Genomic DNA, 27,014 nt, shown 5'->3' with positions numbered 1-27,014 from the left:
CTATTAAGTGCCTAATCGTACTGTGGGATTTTGCAGGCTGCGAGACGGTTAAAAAACAGACACCGTGATAAACAATGTCTTTACTTGCATTGCTAGGCGTAAAATATCGGTACTTTTCGCTGACTGATTAGATCGACCCTAATTAAGCAGGGGGCGATGGGCGATATCGCAGTCGACGGTATGAAATAATTTTGATCTTGAGTTTCTCAACGTTCATTACAACGTAAAGATACACGTGCCTGTAGTGTCTCTTTAAAAAAGTCACCATGATAGCCGGTTTTCAACACACGACCTTATGCAAAGCAGCAGACCGTCAAATTGATGCGTCTTGCTAGGAGCCCTTCAGTGAAGCATGTCTTTGAACATGCACCAGTTATAGACAATCTTCTCCATTTACTCCCGCTGCTTACCAAGCCCTTAGAAAACTTACTCGGCTTGTACATGTCCCCGGCGGGAAAAAAATCGAAAAAAAAGAGACATTGATGTCTCCAGCCGTGACTATAACTCGACCAGTCACCTGCACGCAAATGTGCAAGTATGCTTGTGCCCTGAGGCCAACGGAGATTAAGTACTGTGTTAAGGACGTCAATCCTGTGTTCGCATATCCTGAAATTTGCTCTCATCACAGCCATTTAGGAAGCTTGCATTGTTCTTTGAAGATAAGCTTCTCAGATTACGGGAACTCCACCAACTAAATGACTTTTTTTGCTTTAATAAGACACCCATGAAGCCGGACGACAATCAGATTGAACGAAGCTTTTCAGATTACGAGAATTAACTGCGCCAACTAAATTATTTTTTGCTTTAGTAAGACACACCCATGAAGCCGGATGACAATCAGATTGGACGAAAAGGTTGGACGAGCCATAAGATAAACGGGGGGGTGCGCTTTTTCCAGATTCTGTGCCAGCTTTCTTGAAGTTCGACTGAGCGTCTACGCGCCTATCATTTGCAACAAAGCTGCGGATTCACAGTGGACTAGCCGGCTGCTCGTATAACGTGCGCCGGTTATCAGATTAGCCATTCCCGATCTGGGCGCGGCGGTGAAAGCTGCTGGTATGGCCCTGTTTTCTTCATTTTTAATGTGCATTCTGTTTTCGTCTATTAAACTGCGTGCGTCATCACGCGAATTTTAAATCTCGAAGGTCCGTACGCCACGTGTTGCAGCAAGTGTGAACTAAAGGCGATGTCCGGAATTTCTGAGGTTGTTTCTGAGGCACCTTATCCTTGTTTATGATTTGTTTACGAAACAGAGATTATAAAGTGTATTTTACTATAGGAAAGCTGTTGTGCTTGATTTATAGCTGTAAAATTGATTTTGAAGTTCAAATAAGAATGGAAGTTGCTTTGCGTGACCTTAGAGCTTTCTCTATGACGCTCCGCATTAAGATATATCCGGGGCACCCCTGTACAGCATGTCTGATGGCCTCTGTTTTGTTTAGGCATTACACATAATTAGTCAACTAATCCATTCGTGTTTTTCGTCACGCGCACGCAAAAGATTTGCTTCAACAGAAGCAAAGCTTTCTTGTATTTGTTTAAACGTCTATTTACCTTCCTCAAGCCACATTGCGTGTTTGTGTAAAACACAATAGACACAACATCAATACGTTCCTCTTGAGCAAGTGAATTGATGTCACGCGTGCAGATTTACGCTGCAATATTGCGATATAACATGAACACTAATTTATTTTCCACAACAATTACAAACACGCCCATGCCTTCAGGTAAAGATTGCTCTTGTCCGTAAACAGGAATAAATCGAGCAGAGAATGAGCTCCAAGCACTGCTTAGGCCACCTACAGAGGGAAAAGAACCAGTGCCACTTGGAAGGGGTAGTAGAATAAAATCACGGGAGCGCCGAACAACCTCCTCGTGGCTCCCGCACTGTTGAAACCTACGGCTCCTGCAAGACTGGCGTTGCCAGGTATGATGTTGTCTCTACCTTTCAAGATATCCTGACAACTGGGCACGTAGGAGATTTTGGAAGGTTTTCGTTCCACAATTTTCTGGTACGCATCCAAGCACTTGCCTTGCTCTGCTGCTTCTATCGAGGAATTTTTCACCCGCAGCTCATACGTGGGCTCTGCTCCACCTAAAAGAAAACAAAATCTTGTGACATAACCAACCAAGCTGATTAGCATGCCAACATTTTCTCACTTCTCGCCATCAGTTGCACATATTGATATTTCAAATGATGTATAATTTAACACTGGTCCTCGTTTCGTTGTTGTCTCTCTTTTACTAACTATAAAAAACTAGGTACGCTCGTTGCAAGAATGATGTGGGTAAATTGAGCGATTGCTCAAAGTATGTAGCAGCTCGTACACAACTGCTTCGGCAGTGATTAGGATATACAGATACAGATACACCAGGTGGCAATATGACACAAACAGGAGTGTCCTCGATCGAAATTTCTCATATATTAGGTGTAAAAACACACAGTCGAGGTCCTACTTTGCTCCAAGACAAAGCAAAACCTCCAACAGACTAAACGGATTCCTATTAATATGTCTCTCTTTTTTCTCTTCGACCCTTAGCTAAGAAATGGAAGTGTTTGTGTCTCAACCTAAAAAGACGCAGGGTACTAGCTTACAACACAATTTGCATACTTCTATTAGAATGCACAGAAAACACTGAATTCGTAAAGTTGTAGGGCCCTTGAAAGAAAATGTCCAGCAGTCATCTTAAGCAAGAACCTCTGTCGAAGTCCTCACCATAATGGCGAAAATTAAGATATCATTTAAATAAACTAGCTTTATTTAACTGACGGAGTTGAACGGACCCAGTGGTCTTCCGAAAAGGAGGCTCTAGAGGCGCGGAATTTTTGGCACTGACGTGCAGACGCGATTATGTATGCGTTAGCTACCAGCCTTCGTAAGCATTCTTGATCGTCTTCACAACGGCTGAGTGTAGCTCATAGCAAACCGACAAACTGGGCACAAACAACACATACGAGCACCATCGCAGTTGTTCGCTTCCTGTTCGTTGCTCTCGTGTGTTAAACTCATCACCGTGTTCTATAACGCTCCTCAAGTCGACCCTGCTTCTCGATTGAAAAAACTGGTTGGCAGCACTGTCCCTCGACTGAAATGATCAACGCGCTTCAGTGACACTACGCGGCGATTGATTGAGCAAGAAGTTTCTACTAAGGTGCAGCGATTGCACAAGTCTGCCTAACCGAACGCGAGTTTCTCGAGCAACTCGATCCTCGTCGCAGAGATCGCGCAGCAGCGTTTCAACGTGGCTTCCGCGGTCGTCCGCAGGCGCACCGTTGCTCTAGCCGTTCCAATTAGCACGCGCCCCAGCGGAGAAGTGTAAATCTGCTAGCTCCTCGCCGCCCCGCGAGATGGCAGTGTCACCCTAAAGCTCCTAAAGGCTCCTATGGGCTCCTTCGCGTCACAGCGGTCGAGGTGCGTAGAACCCCTTGATAACTGGAAATTAGCGACACTCTTCTTGTCACGGCGCTTTCCTCCTCGATTCTCCTCACGCGCGCTGCGCACGGCACACCCTCTCCTTGGCTCCCTCGGACGGGCCGCAGTATTGCATAGAGGCGCATGTTTTTGGGCCACTTGCGGCGTCCCAGTGGTGTAGAAAAATTTTGAGAAATGGTGATAATAGCATTGAGAGTGCTGAAGGTAACGTATGTGAGAAGGTTCGTTTGTTCTTAAAGCCGTATGAATGGGGTATACTAACGTAAAAGCAGCTTTGAGGTTAGTTTTTGCTCCAGACATTTTTTATGCTGCGTAATGAGATGATTTACTTTGTGGATCTGATCGAGTATTGCTTGTGGCACATCTGTCTGTGCTTGGCTTCTTTCTTTCTTTTTCTTTCCTTTGCATGCATGTGCACCGCAGGTATCATATTCAGCGCGCTTTCTTATAATGAATTATTCGCAAGGGCATCGTTCGTCCATATGCTTCTCTCCTCATTGTAAAAGCAGCTTCTGCGCTGTGGTCTATATGTTGAATAGGACGGTTGCCCAATCTCACTGCGAGAAAGAGTGCCAGATCATGTGACCACCGCCTGCGCATTTCCTGTATCCGGGAGAAAACCAAATAATAATCGTCACCCACTCATGCGTGCTCATCATCATCATCAGCAGCAGCCTGCTTACGCCCACTGCAAGGCAAAGGCCTCTCCCATACTTCGTCAACAACTCTGGTCATGTACAAATTGTGGCCATGTCGTCCCTGCAAACTTCTTAATCTCATCCACCCACCTAACTTTCTGCCGCCCCCTGCTACGCTTCCGTTCCCTTGGAATCCAGTCCGTTACACTTATTGGCCATCGGTTATCTTCCCTCCTCATCTCATGCATGCGTGGCACCCCAATTCAAAGCACATTGAAAAGCAGAAAAACAATGCTGAAACTCTACTTACGGATTGTCAATTCGGGGTTTTGTGGTATTTTTGTGATGGTCCGAAGGCGCCAAATTTACCGCCCCTAGCTGCCAGCCAGGCATTTTGAAAGCCCTCCGCATCAGTCTTGTGCTTGCAACAAACGATATGATTGCTGTCTAGACCATAAATATGATTGCTTGGCGCAAACAAGGAAGGGCGGAAAGGAACAAAGAGGGCGCCAGCATTCGACTGTTTATTTTCTATTGTACAACATGCAATATATACCTGCAGGCGAATGGCCGCCTTCATTGTTTGCGCCAAGCGATCATATTTATGGTCTACTCAGCAATATGAACCGACTAGCCCAGCAACATGTACTTCTCTAAACGTTATGACTGCCATATGGGCGCGCTTCCTGGTAAAAAAGACCACACATATACTCGAGAACTACGCATTCTGTTTACAAGGCCTTTCAACAAAATATAATTGTATTGCGTTTAGTAAAACTACGCGAATGACCGCAATCAATCTCCTGTGGAGCGTGTAAGTAGTGCATCCTTGAAGATGATGATGATGACAAAATGTATTTATTAAGGGATGGCGCGAAGGCCTATAATGGGGAATAGGAAGAGGAGGGGGGATCCTTGAAGATAAAAGAGGCGACTGCAAAAGAAAAATTGTTTCTAAATGTGCACCACCCCATAAGAAGGGAAGCACTGTCTATAGATTGAGTTTTGGTAGTAAAATCTGCTATCTACGTCATTGATAACGGATGGCATGATACCTTTTGCCGGAATACAATGTGAAAATTCAAAAGGAAGATTAGGATTAATGTACCTTGCCAGGACCTGCACATGGTACCTTGTCCTTCGGCCGTTCATAGAAAGGAAGGGCGTGCCTCAAAATGAAATGTTTGGCAGGTAAAACGCCGCAATTTAAAAAATTGATATAGAAGTCATTCGTTTCTGCTGAAGGCCTCCATGAGTACTTGTCTATGATACCAGCTATACTAATATCTATTTTTATGCAATTAGTGCGTCGGTGAAAGGTGGATTTCTTCCTGTCCATGCTACCAACATTCTCTGGGTTTTCTTTATCTTCGACAAAGCATTTATTGTTTTGTACCCTTCTGCAAATCTGGCAGAAAAGAGAAACGGATTCAGCTTCCATGAATTTTCTGCGAATGATACTCGCCGGCAGGCATGGCTAAAGGCAAGATCAAGGAATTATTTCGTCCCCAATGATAAGTCTGCGAGCAGTTTTCTGAGCAGCCTGCATTTCTTGGATGAAGACTACTCCGCAGGGTCCGCCAAACTGCGACGCCTCAAAGCTGATTCCGTTGCCAGTGTGCTTTCTAGCTGAACAGGTTATTTGCAACCCCCCCCCCCTCCACAACCGGGAAAATGACGCAAGTTGAAGCAAACCACCAGAGAACACTGTCTTCAAACCAGAATCTGCAAAAATTTACCACGTGACTGCGACAAAGCTAATCCACCAACAGGTGACGAGAATGCGAAAAATACGGCCGTCATCGCGGACTGCTGCCAGCTATGTACGACCTCATGGTAGCCTGCCCCGTTCACCACTCATAGGAGATGTAGGACAAAAAGCTCAATGTGCAAGCCATGAATCATAACTCGTAGACGGTATGGCTGCATGTGCGTCCTCCGCAAGCAGTCACATCTGCGGGCTTGAGAGTGAGAACAGTCGTAAAGGCGAATTCTCAGTGGGGAGCGCAGGGAGACAATGGCCTGCAGGAAGGTACGGGACCGGGCTACCTTGTGCTTCATCTTCTTAAACAACGCGAAGCGAGACAAAGGCTGGAAAAAAGGCGAGGCGAAGAGAAGCGTTGACTTCCAACTGGTCTTTATTTTTCAAACGAACCAAACCAGGTGTTTAAAAGAGCACTTTCAAAATTTATTTTAAATTTCTTGTGGCAGATAGCATAATTCTAGTCGATTAGCTGTTCTACTCGTGCAGGCGGAAATTACTTGCGCAAAAGAAGATTGAAGTGCCTAATTGACCAATTAAATAAAAATTCACCAATGAAGTTTTTAACAAATTACTTATGGCATATATTTCAATTGACAAATTCTTGCCGAAGCGGATCCACTTGGAACGAACTCACTGGATGGCACCAGTTTCAAGATAATAAATCCTCGAACTTTGCTAATAAATACATGGGCATTCCAGTTACTTTTATGTTTCAACGCATAAGACGACGTTTTGTTAAGAAAGTAAGCGGAACGACAGTGCATTTTTTCTACAATCTGACGGCGCATATCTCGTAAATGGCGTCATACGCACAAACCTTTTCAAGTGGAAAAAGGATCAAACCACTGACCGAAAACGTTTAGCAAATAAATCGAGGATAACTCCGTGAAGCTTTGCTTCTTATTTTATATATATACACAGACATATACGCGCGTATATGTCTGTGTTCTTTTGAAAAGTAAAACGTACTTGAAAGTCAGCACTTGTTTCATCCCCTTTCGTTAATCCTATGCCTCATTTCGCGCTGTTTAACAAGAAAGTGAGCGCATAAAGAAGCTGTTGATTTATTTTTTTTATTTTTTTGAAAACAACAAATTACATTCTGCTTCGAAAAAGTGGTTGCATGAGGAAGACACTGCGCAGTGTTCCTAGAGGACTACTAAAGCTGTATTTAATGAACCTAACAACACAGCAAGTGCCACGAAACCTTCAGATACGCTACTTATAATATAAAATCCACTGTATGCTACAAAAATAAATGGCGCTTGCTTGTTGCCTTTAGAGCGCGTTAATTGAAATACCTATCATGCGCTCCCAACATTCTGAACAAATCTGTGTCCGACCTCATCTGATGTCACGCCATCAACTAAAGCTTTGGAAATGAAAGTATGCAACGGCGCCCTGCTTTCTCAAGCATATTTCTTTTTCGCTGGTTTACGCGCCCAGCAGGACCAGAAAGTGTATTTATTACCCGAACGGGCGAACGCTGTGAGCTTTCACGTAGAGTTAGTAATGCAACAGCAATCGTCAATATGCTGGGGGAAAAAGCATACATCAGTCAGGTTGCTGACAAGCAATAGCTTTAGAAAGCTACTTCTTTCTTTTCTTTTTTGAACTCGATTCTGGGCTCCTTCCTGCGCCAGCCTCTAACAGAAGCGGCAAATCGACATTGGACGCGGCTTTTTCACACACAACGCCTTCTCGGAAAGGCACTTTCAAAGCTCTTAGCGCGCACAGCGGTGTGGTAGGGGAAGCGGCCTAGCGCCTTTCTCCTATTTCCCACTACTTGCACGATTAACGTCACGGGAACTGGACGACGGCGGACGATCACGGATGCCGTGGTTTCGAAAGTCCAATGTCTGCTTCATTTCAGGGCTAACTCGAGGAACGGCTCCAAGTCGAGGCTTTGTTTCAGAACGCTTAGGTCCATTGTGGAGCCCAAACTTCTGCACTGGAGTGTCTCCACAAGCTTACGACCTGCGCAACCCAGGTTTCACGCGAACGGTCTCGTGGTGAGCGAGATCGCTCTCGTCGAAATATCACAAATGCCCGCCTACCACTATACCAAACCTTCCTGCCTCGGCACACTATGTGGCCAGCCTGTCTACAATGCCGTCATATTGGAAGCGCTTCTCTAAAGCAGCTTAAGTAATGCTGCTGAAACTTTGATATCTGTGCTGAAAAGTTGGACAATTATCATGTCCTCGTGCACTGAATAAACAGCACGTAATCTAGCAAATGTAGCAGGCCCTTCGGATAGCAGTGCAGCAACAGTTTCAATGCTTGCCGACGTCTCGGATAATCGCACAAAGGTAAAATAGCATTGTGCAACGTATAAACTACCAAATAAAACACTGCGAAGAGACAAGGGAAATACAACTACATTGTGCATCCTCCTATGTTTCTTCTTTAAATGTCGATGACCCTTGCCGGTGTCTTTCACCATTGAATTCAGGAATCGCTATTCCTTATTCGCCAACATGTGACCCTTGGGACGCAAAGTATTATACGTTAAAGCGAGCTGGTGGTGACGCTCACTGAGCCCTTTGCTACCTAGATACCGCCTAGATTAACTAAACATAAATTGTCATAAATGTTTCATTTTAACGTAATGTTAAGTTCGATATAATTGCCTCTACTCGTAACGTTTTCTTTATTTCAGATTTTTGCTGAAACCTGGTCGTCAATGAATTAGCCACACTTCGGAAGTGAAATAATGTCCCCTCAAAATCTGACTACGTAACTATTTGAAACGCCCTCAATTTTCTAACGCAGGTTCGCAATGGGAACCCAGCGTACCATAGAGAACAGCAGAACCATCGCTGAAACGCTCTCAGTCTCGCATAGTAAATCTACGTGCGCCTGCATAGCCATGCGTTTCGCTCCCGATGTCGTCGCATGCGCTGAGGACTGGCAGCCTTCGTTCTTTTTTTTCTCTCTACGGACACAGAATAGCGCATATCTCCAATAAACCAAAGTAGGACATCAGCGGTCACGTAAGAGCCTGGAAGAAACCGCATGAAGGCCCAGCTCTTCATCACAAGATGGTGCATATCAGAGTCGGACCGGTCAGGACGTTTCCACGACAAATAACGTTCCCTTATAAATTAGTCGTCATGTATTAGCCGTTTCAGCAGTAATAATCCCACAAAACGTCAAGACACCCAATGCGAGTAACGCAAGCGCAAGCTCATCGCTGGATGCAAGTCACAACAAAAGCGCATTAAAGAGAGGCGCCTGCCACAGGCAGATGAGGACGACACGTGGTAAGTGTGATATGAAACGTGAGAAAAGATTTATCTAAGCTCCACGAGGGGACTTGAAGCTCTGCAGGACCGAAAATTACTTAGGCTGCAACGAAACGTCTGACGTATCTTGCACGTCCACTGCGACATGCGCATGACGGTTCCCTCAAGCGCACGTCCCAGTGAAGCGTTGGCTGCACTAGTCACGTGACGAAATGGCAAGGATACTTCAAAACACGATGTTTGGTATGAGCAGAGGTTGCCTCTGAAAAGTCTGAATCTGATCAGCCAACGCGTTAAGCTTACACATTTTATCGTAAAGTGCTTGTTAACGCTGGTGTAAAGTTCATAACCCTAGGTCACATAGTGAATGATGTAATCCTAATAGCATTCACATTCTCTCGGACGACCGCTTTTGATGAGCGTTTTTTTTTTCATTTTTTGAGTACTACGAAATTGCGATTTCGCATTTGTGAAAATGTTATCAGGGAATGAATGAGGCTCAGACACGTACAGTGAAAATGTTGAATGAAATATTATTTTTAACCATTAAACAACATATATCCCAGTCCTGAGCAGATTGACAATATATTCGGTGAACCTAAACTCAAATGTTGCCAAACGAGCCCGCAATAATTATTTTCACAATATTGCAATGAGTTATGCTGCGAATAAAACGCATACTTACCATTCACCAGATCATAAACAGCAACTACACCACACTCGTTGTCTGCGCTTTGGTATAATAATATTTCCCTGCTAGAAGGAGTAGCACCTGTAATGCCGATAGAACATTCATTTATCGAAAAAACAGTGAGCACAACAGCCTGTTTTACTCTGCTCATTTACTTACATTAATTAATTGGACTATTCGGGCTTAACGATTTGCCAGAGCTTTGTTCACATGACCGCTCTTTGTAGGAAGTGTCTTTAATGCAAATAGGTGTATCCTTCGTACAATACTTGCTAACCTGGCAATGACCTATCTTTTTCAAATGCTTCTTTTTATATTCTCCCAATATTTTGGCCTACCATAGGAAAGTATTAGCAGCAGAAAAGTGCATCAGCAATAATACAGCTGGCCAATCAATCAAAAACGATGCCGTTGTCACCTACATATTTCATGGTAGCCAAAGAAAGGCTCCTAAAGGAAATGCCTCACAGCTTGCACTTTTTCGTCCATACACTGCATACTCCTGTAAAATAGTAACTAAAAAGGTTTTCGTATATTACAGCCACAGTAATGCCATCAATCAACAGGAACGCTCCTATTCACGCATAAAACGTCTCAAATGCGTAACCATTTCTATGCCTACCCAACGAGGAGACCGTCACGTAGCACGAATCGCTATAAAGATTATGTATAAAACGACAGCTTCTATGAAGGCTTCGTCCAAAAGCGTGTTGCGCTGGTGCTTCCGAACGCTGAGACTTCGTCCCTGACTTGCCGTACACTCAGTGGGCCCGTACTCAGTGACCCAATTTGGCGAGAGCTCCACCGAGGGGTGACACATACTCAGTGCATTCATGGCGCAGCCCGCCAAGGCATTCGCGTGAAAGTCGTTCATTTAAACGCGGCACGTGGCCGTTGCATTTGTGGTGCAGCCTCCTAAAGCGTCGGGTAGCTTTCCTTGAGGAACCCTTGTTACGGTTAAATATCGCTAAGCGTCGGAGAAAGTTAAGGGATTTTTTTCGTCCTCGTAATGCGACACATTCCCCGAGGCACATGTCTAATCACCCAGGTTGGCATCTATGACCTTCATTGAAGAGCGGCCCACGCCTACTTGCACAAATCCAGAGTTCGAACTCGACGGTCAAGGAGTTTCAATAAATAGCGGTACGTACTGCATGTACAGCGACCCATGCATCTGCAATGACACCCTGCCAAAGTCCCCTGTGGTGATCGGAGTATAAATAAATAAACAAATTGAATTGAAAATTTAATACTGCCTTTTTTTTTCATGCAGCAAAATTGCGGAAAGGGTCACATACTAACCGCTACAAAAGTGTAGCTTGAGTGCGCCTGAGGCCCAACTTAAACAAATACATGGCAGAGAAGCAAAAAACCAGCCAACAAACAAAGTGACAACAATTCATTCATACAAAAGAACATTCAAACAAATAGCAATTGAAGCAATAAACATTCATGTATACGGCATTAAAATATTTCAGCATCTGAATACAGTGTCACAAAGTGCAAATTTCACACATAGAAGTTGCAATAGATGAAACATTCTAGAAGTCCCTCGTGAAAAACTTAAACGAAATAGAAAGGCTGCAACTTCTTGCTACGGTTACTGCAACATATGTCCAGTGTGTAACATATTGTTACATACAGGACGTTACAATACATCGCTTAAATCATTTAGGTGTGAGGATAAATAAACTACCTTTATTCGTTTTGAATGTGTTTAGGATCGTTGGCACCAGCATTTGCAAAATTTGATTACCATAGCTCATTCTGGTTCGAGGAACAGTCCACGTCTCGGCTCATCTAGTACGAACACCTTTTTCCTTTAAGGTTATGACATCAGGAGATTTTAGACACTCAGACACTGCAGCTCGTGAAAATCTATTCTTATAGAGTAGCCAATATTCAAAAGTAGTGGTAATCCGAATAACGTTATACTGGATAAAAATAAATCTAGTGTGTGCTCAATAACTAATACCAGCAATATGTCTCACCGCTTCCTTTTACATTACCAGTAGTCTGTTAAAGTTAGTTCTTGACCCCGTGCCCCCGACAAAATGGCAGTAATTAAAAAGATATTAAGAAACAGCATTACAGATTCTTAGCTTTAGTGGCGTAGGGAAATCAAATCGCCATCTAGAAAGAAAACTAACTCACTGACACATTTGTTTTTTTCAACATGAGCTATATGATCGCTCCATCTAATTGAGGAATCAAAAAGAAATCCAAGGGATTTAAAACATTTTGCTATATCTATTCGATTATGGAAAAGCGCAAGGTGATTTCTAGGGGTTAATACACAATTTACAGGTCGGAAGAAAACAGCTTCGGTTGTTGTTTTTTTTTTTTACTGTTCATGTACAATCCCTTTGCTCATGATCACTCACTCAGTGATTGAAGAACAGCGTTGCCTCTGTCTACCTGCATAATAAGATCGTCGGGGGTGTAGTCGCTCAAAAAAAGGAAAGGTGCTCGTATCACTGGCTTAAAGAATTCATTGCGGATCATTAGAAATATTAATGATATTGAAAAGGGGTTTGTTAACGTTGGACGGCAGGTGGAAGGGCCGCACGACGGGCTCAGCAAAGGCCGCCTCAGCCGGCGTCCAACAGCTCGCGATCTGCGCTCGCACCTACCGCCCAGACAGTGTCCCACTGCTGCGTTCGTTGCTTCATATCCGCTGCAATATCGTTAGTATAGGCATTAAAGCGAAAAGGGCCGAGAAGGCTACCTTGGGCAACGCCGGATTTAATTGATTGTAAAGCCGACAATTTACCATCAATATGCGATTGCTTGGTCACGTTGAATTAACTACGAGCAAAAAATATCAAGAGCCACGTATGCCATATTTTACCAACTTAAAAATCAGAACCTCACGATTGAAAAGATTTAACGCCTTTGTAAAATGTTTAAATATTTTAGTGGTAATTCTTTTGTATAAAGATTACGTAAAAGAGCTATTTTTTAGAGCAGCAAGGCAGACTCAGTTTATTTCCCATTACAAAATCCAAACAGAGATTGGCATATCAAAGAGTGTTTATAGAAAAAAAGCTAACTACTCTCCTCATTAAAAATCCTTCGAAAGCTTCTTTTAATATAGAGGAAGAACAGAAATAGGACGATAATATATAAAATATTCTTTTCACCGCGTTTAAGGATAACAGAACCTCTGGCAGTTTTCATTCATTTAGGGAATTCTGCAAATGCAATGCATCGACTGAATATATGGACTAAAACGGGAAATTAAAAGATCAGCAACAAACTCAGTTGGCTATACTTGTAGCCAATTGTAATCTTTGGAGGTCGTTCATTCATGTTTCATCAATACAGAAAGCATCTCTTCATTATCTGCGTCATTAAAACTGCAGATTCAGTCATGGCATTTGAAATGAAACTAAGCGCTCTTGGAGGGCACCCAGAAGGTACAAAGCTTGTAAACACTTTTTTTTATTTGTAAGCAAGTTTTGTTCCAGATACCGCATCACCTTCAATGATTAGCTCACCAGGGTGCTTCCTTTACTTTTCCTTAGAAATGTCTCGTTGAAAAACTTCCAAAAAAATGTTCGGGCTATTTTTCTTTTTTTTTGTGAAAGAAACAGGATTGAAATACGGATTTCGGCCTACGCAGTTCTTTCATTCAGTTTATTACGGTTTAAATACTTTCAAGTCGACAGGATCGCAGGTGATCATGAAACGTTTCAAGACCTTGCTCTGGCGGTTGATCCCTTTTACATGTTCAGTAGTTCTCCATGGCTTATGTAATTTGACGTAAACGACTTTCATCCTTCATGGAAAAACTAGATTTCTTTTATCGCATCAATCAATATTTGTATGATTGATCAGCTGTGCAACAAGAAAGATGAGGGGAAACCGGCATTAGGCACACAGTGACGAAAAAGGCTGAGAGCCTGCACACTCATACGCTGATGAGAATATACATTACGGTAGCAGTCCGTAATTCCGGACTGAAATTAGAATGAGGCAGGTATGAGGTAGTGACCGCATATGTCACAAGCAATCTTACCAGCACAGTTAACAACGGAACCCACATCAACAATGCATGAAAGAATACTGGAGCGACAAGCGCTGATTCTAGTGGGCCTCTTGGTTAGGTTCTGGAAACCATTTAATGAATTAACAGACATATTATCAGAACTAGGACCTGCCACCTGCGTGACATTACTACGCGGGGTCCACTCTAATAACAGTCGTACGATTCTGGGAGAAACAGAAATCAAGTAGGCTTTCAAAAAAGCCTGAGAAAGACCTAACATTTCCAGATGGAGGCATGTGGGGTAGTGACGGCGTTTTCTGATTAATTTTTCTCAGTTAGCATTTCGCAATCTGGCATTATAAAAAAAAACACCTTCGACCAAATGAATCTTGAACTTTTCATTTGCATGAAACGTAATGTCTCCTGTACACTTCATTTAGTAACTGTAAAAAAAGCTGTACACTTCATTTATCGTAACTGCGAGCGGCATATTTTACCTATTTCCCGTCTTTACAATCTTCAGCTTACCACTCTCTTTTCCCATCGTTATACCTTCGGGGCTGCAGTATGTTGAAACAAATAAATAAATGAACAAGCGTGATAAGTCTAAGTAAAGGATTTATTTCACGTTAGCTTATATTATAGGGTTCCAAAACGCCTACGCCATTTTATGTTCACTTGACTGTAATGGTTCATTATGTGTAAGGGATATTCAGGTCTGCGTATCTGAAAGGTACGTCTCTCTGATGCATTTCCACGTCTATTATTGCAATAATAATCCGATATATACATATATATATATATATATATATATATATATATATATATATATATATATATATATATATATATATATATATATATATATATATGTGTGTGTGTGTGTGTGTGTGTGTGTGTGTGTGTGTGTGTGTGTGTGTGTGTGTGTGTGTGTGTGTGTGTGTGTGTGTGTGTGTGTGTGTGTGTGTGTGTGTGTGTGTGTGTCTGTGTGTCTGTCCTGCTGTGCACACATCGGAGGCTGATAAAGATTATGATGAGGATTACTTTAAATCTCAACTTTCTGTCTTCTCTCTTTACGTGCAGGACTCCTTGCTTTGCGCTGGAATCCACTATTCTGATTTTCGCACAACGAGTGCTTCGCCGCTTTAGGTAAGTGCAGACGTTTCTCTTATTGAAAAACAGGTACACATTGTGGGCCCTCTTTCTATAACATTTCAGTTTTTCTTTTCTGTGCGCGGCTATAGTGTCCTACTGACGCAAATTGAACGCGCACGTTGTGTTTGTAGCTGCACTATGACGTCAGGATCAGACGTATAAGTTTCTATAATAAGTAGGCAACGTGCGAAGGTGTCAGCGTTATTTTTTTTCTTTGCAACGCCTCCCAAAAGAATGGGAAGAAAATAAAAAGCGTTGATCGCGATTATTGTTACTCAGACTGCTATATATATTTCGCTTTCATCGATTTCTTCTCGCAGAAACAAATGGCATAACGACAACACTTTCACTAAACCACACGGTTAGGGTGTGCTAACCTTCACTGTTAGCGTGTGCTAACAGTCTTGCATGCTTGGCAGCAATCGTAAGCCTAGAACCACTTATTTTTCTTGACATTCGTCCTGAAACTGAGTGCGAAAAATAAAAGAATTTGAGGCGTTGGATTATTGGTTAGTCACAGTAATAACGAGCACCAGACCGTGAAGCTGGAGAAAGCATTGGGCAAATTATACGTGGTAAATTGAAGTACACAAACTACAGCATAAAGAGCAGTTAAATTTAACGAAAAGGTAATTTGCAGCAAGTGAGAGGCGAACCCACATCTCCCGAATTACGCGTCCTACGCTCCACGAATTCCTTTCCTTTCTATTTGAGCCGATTGCTTGCGGAGCTCTTGCGCTTCACAAATCGGGGAGGGAGGAGGGGGGTCTCTGAAAGGGAGCGGCATCATCGGTCAATGCAATTCGGAGACCACAGTAGGGAATACTCATGGATGACGTTGTGCGCCGTCGCGGAGAACGTGTGCACAAGAAAATGATAAGGTCCACTGCGAGATCCCGCTGCTGTCGCAGAGGAGCAGCTCAGCGAGTGAATAATCGCTGAAGTCTCCCGACCTGATTTTGTCAGATGATTGGTCGCCGAAATTGAGCGTCTCGTGTATTGTTCACGATAACTTCTTTTCTTTTTGCGTGTAGATTCTTTAAGTTATCCTAGGTTCTAGGGATAGCGCTATTTTGCTGCCCCTCCTCCAGGGCGCTATGTGTTCGCCTACACAAGTTTTGACTAAAAAGAAATTAAGTTGTGTTTGCTGACTCATATGCAGACACTGCCAGTTGCGTCGAGCTCCAGCGCCCACCATTTCCTTCGAATGTTTCAGATCTCAGCTCAGCTAGTGCGATCGTGCTCAGCGGATGTTAACGGTCATTTTACTTTCGTTGAAATAATTGCCTCCGCTATAGTATTTTTATTTCGGCGAGTTCAGAATGTTCTGCGAAAGTAATTGTCAATTACTCGTGAATCAAAGACTAAACACGCTGCTCAGATCGCGTGCATGCGCAAAACGATGCAGCTTCCGACGGAGGCCACGTAAATAGCATAAAGATCCCGAAATTTTGCTCTCTTTGCAGTGTTTATGCGCGGGCTGGAGACAAGTGTAAGCCACACACCACAACCTATGCTAGGCTGTCATGCCATGCGCAGCTCGCCCGGCAAGCTGTCAAAGTAAATCTATAGATGAGCGTGAATGGGGGTTAGGCGGCGAAGGCCTCGAGCGACTGAAGGAACTGGTTGATTTCACCTCTGCACGCAATAGAAACTTTTCACCCTTCCCGAACACCCGCCATAAGACCACGTGGACATACGTCCTCCCCTCTCCACCACCACACGGAGATACGTCCATGATTCAAGACTTTCCTTCCCCCGACAAAGGCCCGCGCATACGCACAGATTGGCAAATCTGTAGGTGATTTGGCGCCGTCCTGCTTGAGGCAAGTAAGAAATCGGTGGTTCCTGTCAAGGTTTCAGCATTTCTCATTATCACTTTTATTTCATTTTCGCTTTATTTCACTTTTAGGACAAAAAGAGCTCCTCCCGGCGGTCTCTAGTTAGTCCTGCTTCGCAATTGGGTCTGCACAGCAGCAAATAAAGCAGCGAATTGCTATATGTAAGCTTAACTGAACTGCTCAAAGACTTCAGTGATTTCGAGATTTTGGGAACAACAACCGCCAATGGAAAGGACACCTGATGTAACTCATCAGTCTCTGCAGCAAGAATCCTCGAGGGGTATATCTTGCGCAGCAGCCAAGATGACTAATGGGCTAGGGCAAGCGTTATAGGAACTGCTTTAAGACTGCACCGTGCTAATCGACGTTGGTCTCAGCCAATAGCTGGTGCATAATGTGAAGCAACTGCGGCGTCTGGGATTCGCCGAGTTTCTCCCTAGTGAACCACTGCTGAAGGGTCACGCACTCGGTAGCAATGGCGCGGTGGAGGACATTCGGCTTGAGACGCTCGTAGGGAGTGCTACCCAACGACTCTGCTGTGGCATCGGTCATCTCTTCAGCTACCTCTCTAGGCCCGAGAAGAGAAGATGGCAGTACCGCGTGATCTCTAAAGGGATGCTGTGGCACACGCTGTTGCACGATAGGCACGTGATGCTGGCGCGCGTATCAGGAAGGCGCAAGGCGCCCAGGTGGACTCAAGCATGGTGGGTCTACGCCTTCGTCCAGGTTACCACTTTTAAGAACCCTGAACCAGAAAAATGCACCATACTTGTTTGGCGCTCCGAAGGCGTTCTACCGGACATACCGTGCATGCGTGCATGCCACGGACAGCGCATATTTATTTCCGTTGCCTCCTAATACCGGCCGACATGTGCGCCTCCTCGATATACTTTCAGAGGGTGCAACAAAATAACTTTGGAGCACAAGTTAAAACAGGTTATAAAACCGGTAAAACAGGCGTGTGTCGAATAATCTCTTGAACAAACAACACTTTCCGATGTTGTGAACGCCGTTTAAATCGTACATCTGGGACCTCAAAGAGATGCGACGTAGCGCCAAAGCATTTCTTTCGCATTTATCACAGAATCGCCAGTGTATTTCTGTGAATGGCGCGTTCGGAGCAGTAAATTTTGAACGATGCAAAAAAAATTGGACAGAGGGATGACAGATCACACAGTCAGGGGGTGCGACACTGTAAAAGACAGCAAAGAAAATCAGCTGTGACAAACGTACCCCGAAAGCTCACGTTCAGGGCGTCATATACCTGGATTCTTGGATCATCTGGAGATCTGCTGTACCAGAGGTAACCTTCGAGAAACTGCTGGAAGTCGCTGCACAGAAACCACCACTCAGTAATGGTAAAAAAATACATAAAATTGTAGGCAGATGAAATGTACCTGATTATAACTTTTCTGTAGCCAAGCAATCTCCGAAAGAGGACGTAATTATCGTTTATGTTATCAATTACGTCCACACTGCAGTCATATCCTCGCCGTGTGGTCGTCGTCTTGTACGTCCATATTGGTTCGCTTGTATTGAGAAACTGTGAGTACGATAAAACAACAACGGGTAGCATCAACGAACAACACGTAATTTCACTTGAACGATGATCAGGGAGATGTTTTTTTCCATTACTAGGTAGTCAACAGTTACCGGGGAGTTACCACCTGTCGCTTTCCTCAAGTAATCGTATATTTTTATTTCCAGTACTATGCAATATTCATATGCAAGTACAAGCACTGTATTTCTATTTCAAACACTATGCAATATTTCTATGCAAGTACAAGCACTGGGGCGACTGCAAAGGTTGAGGTGATACCGACACGTTACGTACGATTTGCCAGGTTCTCTGCAGCGTGGTCGCAGATCGGAAAACGTCCGTCAATTTAGGCAACGCTGATTTAGCGTACAGACTGGCGTTGCGGAGGACCGCTACACCAAGGCTGAAATTAAATACCGTGCTTTGACATTCCCAAACAGCCCAGTGAGCTATGAGGGAGGCCGTGAGGAAGAGTTCCGGATTGGTTTCGACCACCAGGGGTTCTTTAACGTGCACCTGCATGTTTTTTTTTTGCTTTTTGCATTTCACTTTCATCGGAATGGGGCCGCCGTGGCCGGAAATCGAAGGCGCCACCATGTGATCGGCTGCAGAACGTCATATCCGCTAGGCCACCAGGTTAGGTGCATCGACGCTGATTAGCCTGTCTCGTGCGCCGCTGCACGGTTGAAGGTTTCCTATACGCGCAGTGATATGCCGCGTCTCTATTTGAGAGCAAGCTTTGAGCGGCACTAAATATAAAGATGATTTTGGCTGTAAATGTAAGAGAGCCTTCTGCAATACCACAAAAATAACAAATTCACTCTAACCTCACAAGCAGGCTTCGTAAGCCAGAAACATGCGAAAGTGATCTGGCGACGCCATCTTGAATCTTCAGCACTAGCTCGTCGGGACGACACAAATTTGATGGTGTTTATTCTAGCATAGCTAGTAAGTTTGTTTAATTGGTAAAGAAAGATTATATTTCACTCTGAATGAGACACAGTATAACTGTAGCAAATTTCAATAACTTTCACTGGCTGACCGCAGACTAAACGCGAAAAAAAAACTTTGGAATTAGTGACGTCAGACTGATGCACCAGCACTGCAGTGTCTCCGCAAAATATTAAAAAATGAATTAAATTGTACTTTCATTTTTGTTTCTGGTAATTAACGAAATAACACAAAATAACTAATACTTTAGGATTTCGAAAGCACTTGATCAGTCTAAACAAGCGCAGCATATTTCCTTAGAGCGCCTTTAACGCGGGGTACGCCAATTTACCTATTCATATACTTGTAAAATGCAGCAATGTCTTAATGAGGAAATTTCTCGTGAAATTAAGTAGAACTCATCGCGTGCGAGAGAAAAAGGAAAATTCTACATAGATTTCTTGCAGCAAGCTTTCTTTATTTAAGTCCTAGATGCTTCAGCAAACATCTGTCGAAACTCAGCATAATTTAAGATATTTTTTCTTTGAAGCATGCAGTATATACAACGCCGTAATGTATAAAAACAGATTTCCCAATTCCGTAAACTATATGCGTCTGATCGCCTAAAGTGAACAATTTTGATATATTTCTTTGCAGGTCACGAGAAATTGTTAGGTTCATTGGACAAGTTTTACCGCAGTTACATTCACAAATGTTTGATATAATACAGAGCTACTCAAAATATAAATGTTTTGTGCACATTTTATATCAGCATAGTTGCAGTTAAAATTTTGGCTCGGTCATTTCACCGCAGAAGTAGACAATTATAACCTCGCTACTTCTTTTTTTTTTCAATTTTCATTAATTGCTGCAAAACCAGTGGTTGTCTTAATTAGGAAGTCGCTCCCAGAAGTCTGTAGAAGTCAGCTTTTTTTTCGTAGACGCTAGAATCTTGATAAAGATTACTTTAGTTCACGCCGAACACGGGTATTTTTCCGTTCACATGTAATTCCAGAGCGATACAAGTTTGCGGGTGTCGAACAAGTGACATATGTGACCGCATTTCAATACGTGTTAATTTTGCCGGCTATTTATGCAATGGAAAAAGTTATGAGTATGCTGTACCCTGTCGACACCGCCGATATTTGGCTGGGGACCTGTTAAGCTGCAACTAGGCACATCCTTTCCCGGCCGCCATCATTCGTCGTAAATATTTTGACCAAAATGAAGTTCTTTGACCTTTGAGTTACGTCAGAGCCTCCCGACGTAAATCTTCCTCTTAGGCTTGTGGAAGGCGCTTTTTTATCAATTGCTGTAGCTGCCTTCCTTCGTCAACAGCGATATGGTATTTGGATCCCGATCTCCTTGTTGCCACGGTTAACCATCTACGATAAAGGGTAAACGGTCGTATCAGAGCGAATTCGTCCTTTCTTGCTTCGTCGCAATACATTCCAATATATTTCCCCTATAACAGCTTTCCGACACATTGAAATTGCATGACCGGTACATCGAAGCACTTAATTAGATTAGGCTAACAAACTAATCTTTCAAGTCTGTATGCTTACCAGTTTCAATATAACAGGTTGATTTCGAATTTCGCGCCGAAAGACCAGCGCCGGTACGTCAGTGTAAATATAGAAATCCTAATGTGTTTTTTTTTCGCATTTATGCCGTTGTGGCTCAGCAACAATTCCTGACTTTAAAATTTTAGTCTTTAGGCTCTTTCAGAAGACAATGGAGTTGCTCTATAGCCATAAATAAATGTAGTAGATCCAGGCCGGCACCGTCAAAACCCGTGACGACCCTACAGGTTGATGCGGCACCTTCAAGAACACTCATCTTTTCTTCGTGGATCTGTTTTTGGCTTACCAAAACTGTTCTCCAGCTAAAGTGGCTTCTTTTAAATAATGTTTCTCTTCAGGGCCACTCCGCGATACGGGAAGAGTCAGTGTACGCCTTTCGCGTGTCGCTGGAGATCACTGGGACGCGCTTTGATCCTAGAATAACTTTAATAGGCTGATGACGATAACGATAGAGTTCTTTTCTTTGTTTATTAATTGATTGATGTAAGACAGGTTTAAACATTGTCGTAGGGGGACACGACTAAAGGCAAACATTTGCCTCAACAAACCACACAAGAAAATAAGCTCAGCAGACATGTTTCCATCGGCGCCAGTGAAGGCACATCCCTTTCATATTCAGAGCACTAAATTGCTTAGCTATTTTTATTATTCTGTGAAAGTAAGAAATGAGGCGATAAGATAAACATGGAAGGCGTGTGCTTTCAATAGAACGACTGATGACTTTTGTTCGGGAGTTGCTAGTCGAAAGAAACTGTGAAGAATTTTCAGCCAGGAACGTATAACGTGGTCGGAGTAATTTAGCTATTGAATAGCATTGCATGTACGTTACCTATGCGCCATAGAAATAATCTATAGCACACTTTTACCAGGCAGAAAGGCACATTTTCTACTCTCTCTCTCTATCTCTCTCTCTCTCTCTCTCTCTCTCTCTCTCTTTTCGGCGATTGAAATTCCGCGATATCAACCTTTCACTATGACAGGGCACGAATGTATTGCTGACACAAGTGTTTTTTGTTAGCTGTAAAAAAAACTGAGTCGCTTTTCTGCGGTTTCATGTATTTCCGCTTTGTAATCTCAGAATAAACTTCCCTTTGCGAGGAAAGAACTCTGCTTATGTCAAGTATATACGAAACAAGTAGCAAAACAGCACTTATCAACAAGACTATGAGAAGGACACAGACCACAGCGCTGTGGTCTGTGTCTCTCGCCTCGTCCTGTTGTTTAGCGCTGCTTACTGCTCGTAATCATGAACCGAACAGCCCAACTGCGTACTCATCTATATGCGAAAGATCACTGCAACGGCGCCAATTCACCTGGAGTGTCCGTATAATTACTGTCGCTATGAAAATAAAAAATTGGTCATGAAACTGCACGACAGACACTCGTATTCAATGTCCTAGCGCCTGCAAGACAGTCCCATGCTGTGAAGACGTTGTGGAGGCGCTGTGAATCGCCGACTGGTGTTTCCTGATGTGTCCTTCTTCAAATGAGCCGAGTCAGCGCTACTGTCTTACTGAATGATTCTGTCGTTTCTCCTGGAATGACAAACCTTGCAAATGAGTCTCGAACACGTTTGTTAAATCAAATTTTTCCACGCGGTGCCCGACGGGTTTAATGATACGCTGGTCGTGGTACACGGTCCAATTGAGCGAAAAGCGGCTCGTTGCTTCACTTTGCTCCTGCACTGGGGGTGGACACAAAAGCTTAGCTTACACCGATTCACACAGTGCGGCGAACCTGCATTACATTTTTTTCATAAAAGCTCACCTTCGCACCCATTATCAAGCATTAAGCATCGGTGAACGCCTTTCATATGCGCTGTAATTATTTTTACCCTTCCGTTTTGCCCGCAATCGCGGACGCTTAATTTGCACCACTTTTTTGTCACGTCATCTGCTGCACGTCGTCTGCTCCGTAATCCTCAGAGAAAGTCGCACAGCCGCGGATCGATGCGTAGCGAACTGACACAATCTACAAAATAGCTCCTCTGATTGGTTCACGCACCCTGTAGCTTTGGCTGCACTCCAAGTTGATGTTGAGCCGGGTACAAATATGCCGTACATATCTTAATCACATCCATAAATTTCAAGGGTCCCGCAGTGCTACGCGTTATTCTTAGTGTGTGTATTATAAAATAATTCGCTATTTCATATTATCGTCTATTAGTCACAAATTGGGTTAGCATCAGTTTTTTTTTTCACATGTCCAATCTTCATAAGCAACATTATGATCGGTATTCTCAAGCTCCAGAGCATATGCTTTTGTCCCCAACATCAAAAGTCCGAATAAGAGCTAGACGGCAAGCAGCATCTTGTCAAAGGACAGCGTTAAATACGATGCCAGTGAGAGGCAGACACAGTGTTATCGGTGTGTGCCTCCGTCTTGTCCGACCTCAAACGCCGCTTCCCACCAGTAGTTCACTGTCACAAATTATAATTTTGGCCAGCTTAATAGCCAAGACCCTTACCCTCGTCATATCACGAGTCCCCTGCGAGGAAACTACGTCGTTTGACAATAGTGCTGCGACAAAAAAGGTGGGCACAAACGCTGAAGGGATTTGACCTTTCTGCATGACGACCTCTTCGTTCTACGCTGGTGTAAGGTCCAGTTCTCCGCGAAGTCCTTAAATGCTCCAATGCAGTAGCAGGTTGCCGATCTCGCTTCTGTGACAAAAAGAAAAAAAGATCACAAAGGGGGCACTTTAGACTAGGGTTCTTGTTGAACGTTTCTGTGTGTAAATCCGTCTGTTACTTCTTTTTACTTCTTATTGTGATTATGACGTACCACGCAAGATAGCTTTCGTACGTTCTCAGCAAGCGTTTAGTTACTGTTGAAACTAGCGCTCTGTCTCTTCTGCGAGTCCTTTCTCGTTCGCCGCAGTTTGCTGCGCTTAGGTTTGGCCTAGTCATCTAATTTATGTTGTGATCAGAAACCAACAGCGATTAGTACGCTAATACCTTGCCCTTGTTTTTCTTTTTCGTCTTGTTTTCTTTCTTTTTAAGGCCGATGCATTAGCCGCTTGTAATGCGTACTTTTTTTACTGTGGCCGAAATATTCAGGTAGTAATCTCAAGGAATTCGTCACAAGTGCAGATTTATAATCGCCTGGATCACCATCGCAAAAAAGAAGATTGAATGCGTGCACTTTTGTGCCTTTCGCTGAAATTGAGCGTTCTGCAAAAAATAAAATTGCTGTTCCGCCTCATAATGTATAAAGCTGAAAGTGTAGTGAGTTTTTCAGAGCCGCTTTAGTGGCGCTGACGTCGCCCATTGGGATTGCGTGACGTCCCTCGCAGATGTCGCAGTAATACTTACTTCTCATTTGAGGTATTCATTGGCGCAGTACAAAAAACATGCATGCTTTTATCGCTTAGTCTCATTTTTTTTTCTAAACAGAGCTTAGCTCTGCAGAGTGGTGCAGAATTGTTTCCTCTAAGCTGTTGTACCGGAGAAAACACACGCATCCCGAGCATTTCCACGTATCTATATTGAAGTGGAGTCAAGCATGGGGATCCTTTCAGTGACTTCGAAATGACTTATTTCTTTTTCAGGTCTCTTGCACACATGAAAGTTGAAAGGCGTTAAATACATTGCCAGCGCATGGGTACAGTAACTGAATTGCAACCCAATAGCTGTGCCAGTCGTGTTACTCTGCTGTTTTCTTAGCCACTTCTGCAGAAAGCAACGGGCGGGAGCTCTACCTCCCTTTACCTTTGACAGGAGACATTGTTGGATTTGTTCTCACTTCGCTCCGTCAGAGAAACTACTAACAACGTTAAATGATGCAGTATTGTTGCGGATATGCTTCTCGACTGTACACAAATAACAAAAAAAGCAAGATAATAATCATAGAAAAAATGAAAAAGCAAGAAAAACTAAATAATGCGATGCATAATGACCTTATTGCAGTCAATCAGCATAAATACAAGGTACAATAACCTGCGAATGATAGTGCTTTTGCTTGAGCTACTTGGCCAGACATTCTGGTGTAAGTATTGTGAAGTGAAAAAAGAAAACGACGACACAGAAACACAGGCCGACAGCCTGTCCTGTCTATGTTAAGGTCCCTCGTCCATGTGTTTTACTTTGTCCTGGTTTTGCGTGCGGTAATACTTATACCAGTACCAAGAATGACAGCATAGCCCCCAGTGTTTTTCTAGCTACAGAATAGACTCCACGGCATTTTTACAACTGATGGGCGTAAGGATGCCTGTAGGTACTCCTTATTATATTTCTCGCTTTCTTTTCCGATTTTATGGTCCCGAAACAACCTCGTGCTATATAACGGTACGTTAGAGGTGACAGAGAATTGTCCTTTGCAAAAAAAAAACGAGGGCTCCAAAAGCTTACCGGAGATGGCGTGTGTACGCACAAGATACGCACCGAGGAAATCTAGCCCAGCTGGGATAGCGAGAAAGCTAATACAGGCGTCCGATCTCCCACCGACTACTGGGCGCATCTAGTCACGCATTGTGCACTACGCTTTGTCGTTCTGTGAGACACCTGTGCACGAGAAAAAGAAACACAATTTTGGTTGAGTTCCCCTGTAGTTTGAATGCGAAGAGCATTGACCAATATGGTGTAAAAAAATGCCTCACCTCATTTCTGCATACGCTGTGCATTACTCTTTTCGTTGTGCATGCTTTTACGCGGCGACCCGATAACAATGCACAATGATCTGCTTGCTTTTGTAACTGTAAAGCGGCAAGCGCACGAAACCTATTTCGGGCAGCATGTTCTCCGTTGCAGTAAAGCGCTTACGGAATTGCGTGCTGGGGTCGTTTTAGCCCAGTACCCTGGATTGTCTTCGCTTAGAGAGGTACGATCTTACAGAGTCCGTCTAGCACCTTCTAGAGTTCTTCGCGCACACTGTAGCGAGATGAGTCATAGAACAGATAATGGACTTGAAGAAGCAGAACCCGCCAAGCACCGTGTGAATGTTGTGTTGCCGCTCCGCATAGACATTTCATGTACCACGATGAATATGAAACTGCTTTGGCGTTACATTTCGCTTCTAAAGCTGCGGGAGAGCTTTACAATTCCTTCGTTGTGCTATTCAGGGAAGCGAGAACGAGCAAACGCCGCGTCAGGATTCCGAAATATTTCCATTGCCATTCGATTGTATCACCCGTTCGAGGACACCAATCAGGAAGACAAGTGGCAGGTCCCGTTATCAGTGACGTGAGCGAGCCACTTATCACACAGCGTGAGATTCACGTTCGCGTCACGTTTACCGAGCATCAGCACAAGCGCTGAGATACCAGTCCCCGAGATGGCGTCACGCTTTCCCAAGGGCACTGTGCAGCAGTGGGCGGCGTTGTTCTATCTGGTTTTGCACGGCGTCACAAGTGCGAGACTGAGCAGCAAGGCTTGAATAGATAGGGAAGAGGCAACGCGAGTGCTTGTGTTGTCTCCCTTCCTATACGCCCTTGGCTTGCTGCGCTGTCTTGCAATTCAACGGTATTTCGACCTGCTCAAGAGAAAGGCGTCGGCCGCCGCTACGATAGTGTGTAAACCACGCCGCCTGTGCCGCGCTTCGTATCTATTTCGGCAGCGCATGCAAATTGACCAATACGTTGCACGAAATAAGGCCAGGCAATTTGTCCACACTACGTACACACGGAGTTGTCTTTTCTGATTGCGCGCACGTCCGTTTCTACGCCAGAATTTTTTAATGTCTTTATTTTGTTTTCTTTATGTGCGCGTTGCCCGAGGCTGACGGAACAGAATAACCTAAAATGTGGCAGAATTCTCGCAGCGAAGCTGTATATGACTCGGTTCCCTGGATTCCTTCCTCTCCGTCGGCAGAAAAGTCGACAGAAAACCACTCCACGAACTGAAGCGAAAGGGCCTACCTCCGTTGAACTTACGCATGCAAAACACGTCCCAGTATTCATTGTAACAAAAAAAAAGCCAGAAACCAGGGTCAAAACCACATGACAATGATAAGGCGCATTCAAGCAATGAGAAACACGTAGCGTTTGCTGCATGCGCTTGCCGGTAAAGATTACGGTTGCATATGCTGCAGTTGCCCGGAAGCCGCACTTTCATATCTAAAAGAAGAACCAGCCGCAGAAGTGATTACATTTGTGTTGTGATAGCGATATGAGAAGGCCACGCATAGTTAGGACTACTTAAGATCAGCGTGGGCACAATGAGTGACTACAGTATACCCGTGTATTTAGTCATCTAGATATCA

The 27,014-nt window shown here is 43.8% G+C and overlaps 1 protein-coding gene across 3 annotated transcripts in view; it reads right to left on the bottom strand.

The window, feature by feature from the left end:
* Positions 1-1,663: 1,663 nt before the first annotated feature.
* Positions 1,664-27,014, bottom strand: part of LOC135912619 (uncharacterized) — a 29,206-nt gene continuing 3,855 nt past the window's right edge. The window contains exons 1-7 of one of the 3 annotated variants that reach the window (XM_070522276.1): positions 25,414-25,516; positions 25,166-25,318; positions 23,284-23,479; positions 18,161-18,306; positions 17,997-18,094; positions 9,771-9,857; positions 1,664-2,095 (exon numbers count right to left, since the gene is read on the bottom strand). In XM_070522276.1, coding sequence (XP_070378377.1) covers positions 1,800-2,095; positions 9,771-9,857; positions 17,997-18,094; positions 18,161-18,306; positions 23,284-23,388 — 732 coding nt within the window. In that variant the 5' untranslated portion in view covers positions 23,389-23,479; positions 25,166-25,318; positions 25,414-25,516 and the 3' untranslated portion in view covers positions 1,664-1,799. Of the gene's footprint in view, positions 2,096-9,770; positions 9,858-17,996; positions 18,095-18,160; positions 18,307-23,283; positions 23,480-25,165; positions 25,319-25,413; positions 25,517-27,014 lie in introns of those variants that run through there. The other 2 variants (XM_065445113.2, XM_065445114.2) reach the window with 2 other exon arrangements.

The sequence above is a fragment of the Dermacentor albipictus genome, chromosome 7 (genome assembly GCF_038994185.2).
Source record: "Dermacentor albipictus isolate Rhodes 1998 colony chromosome 7, USDA_Dalb.pri_finalv2, whole genome shotgun sequence".
In the NCBI taxonomy this organism is placed as follows: Eukaryota; Metazoa; Arthropoda; class Arachnida; order Ixodida; family Ixodidae; genus Dermacentor; species Dermacentor albipictus.
This window is presented reverse-complemented; position numbering and strand designations above follow the sequence as displayed.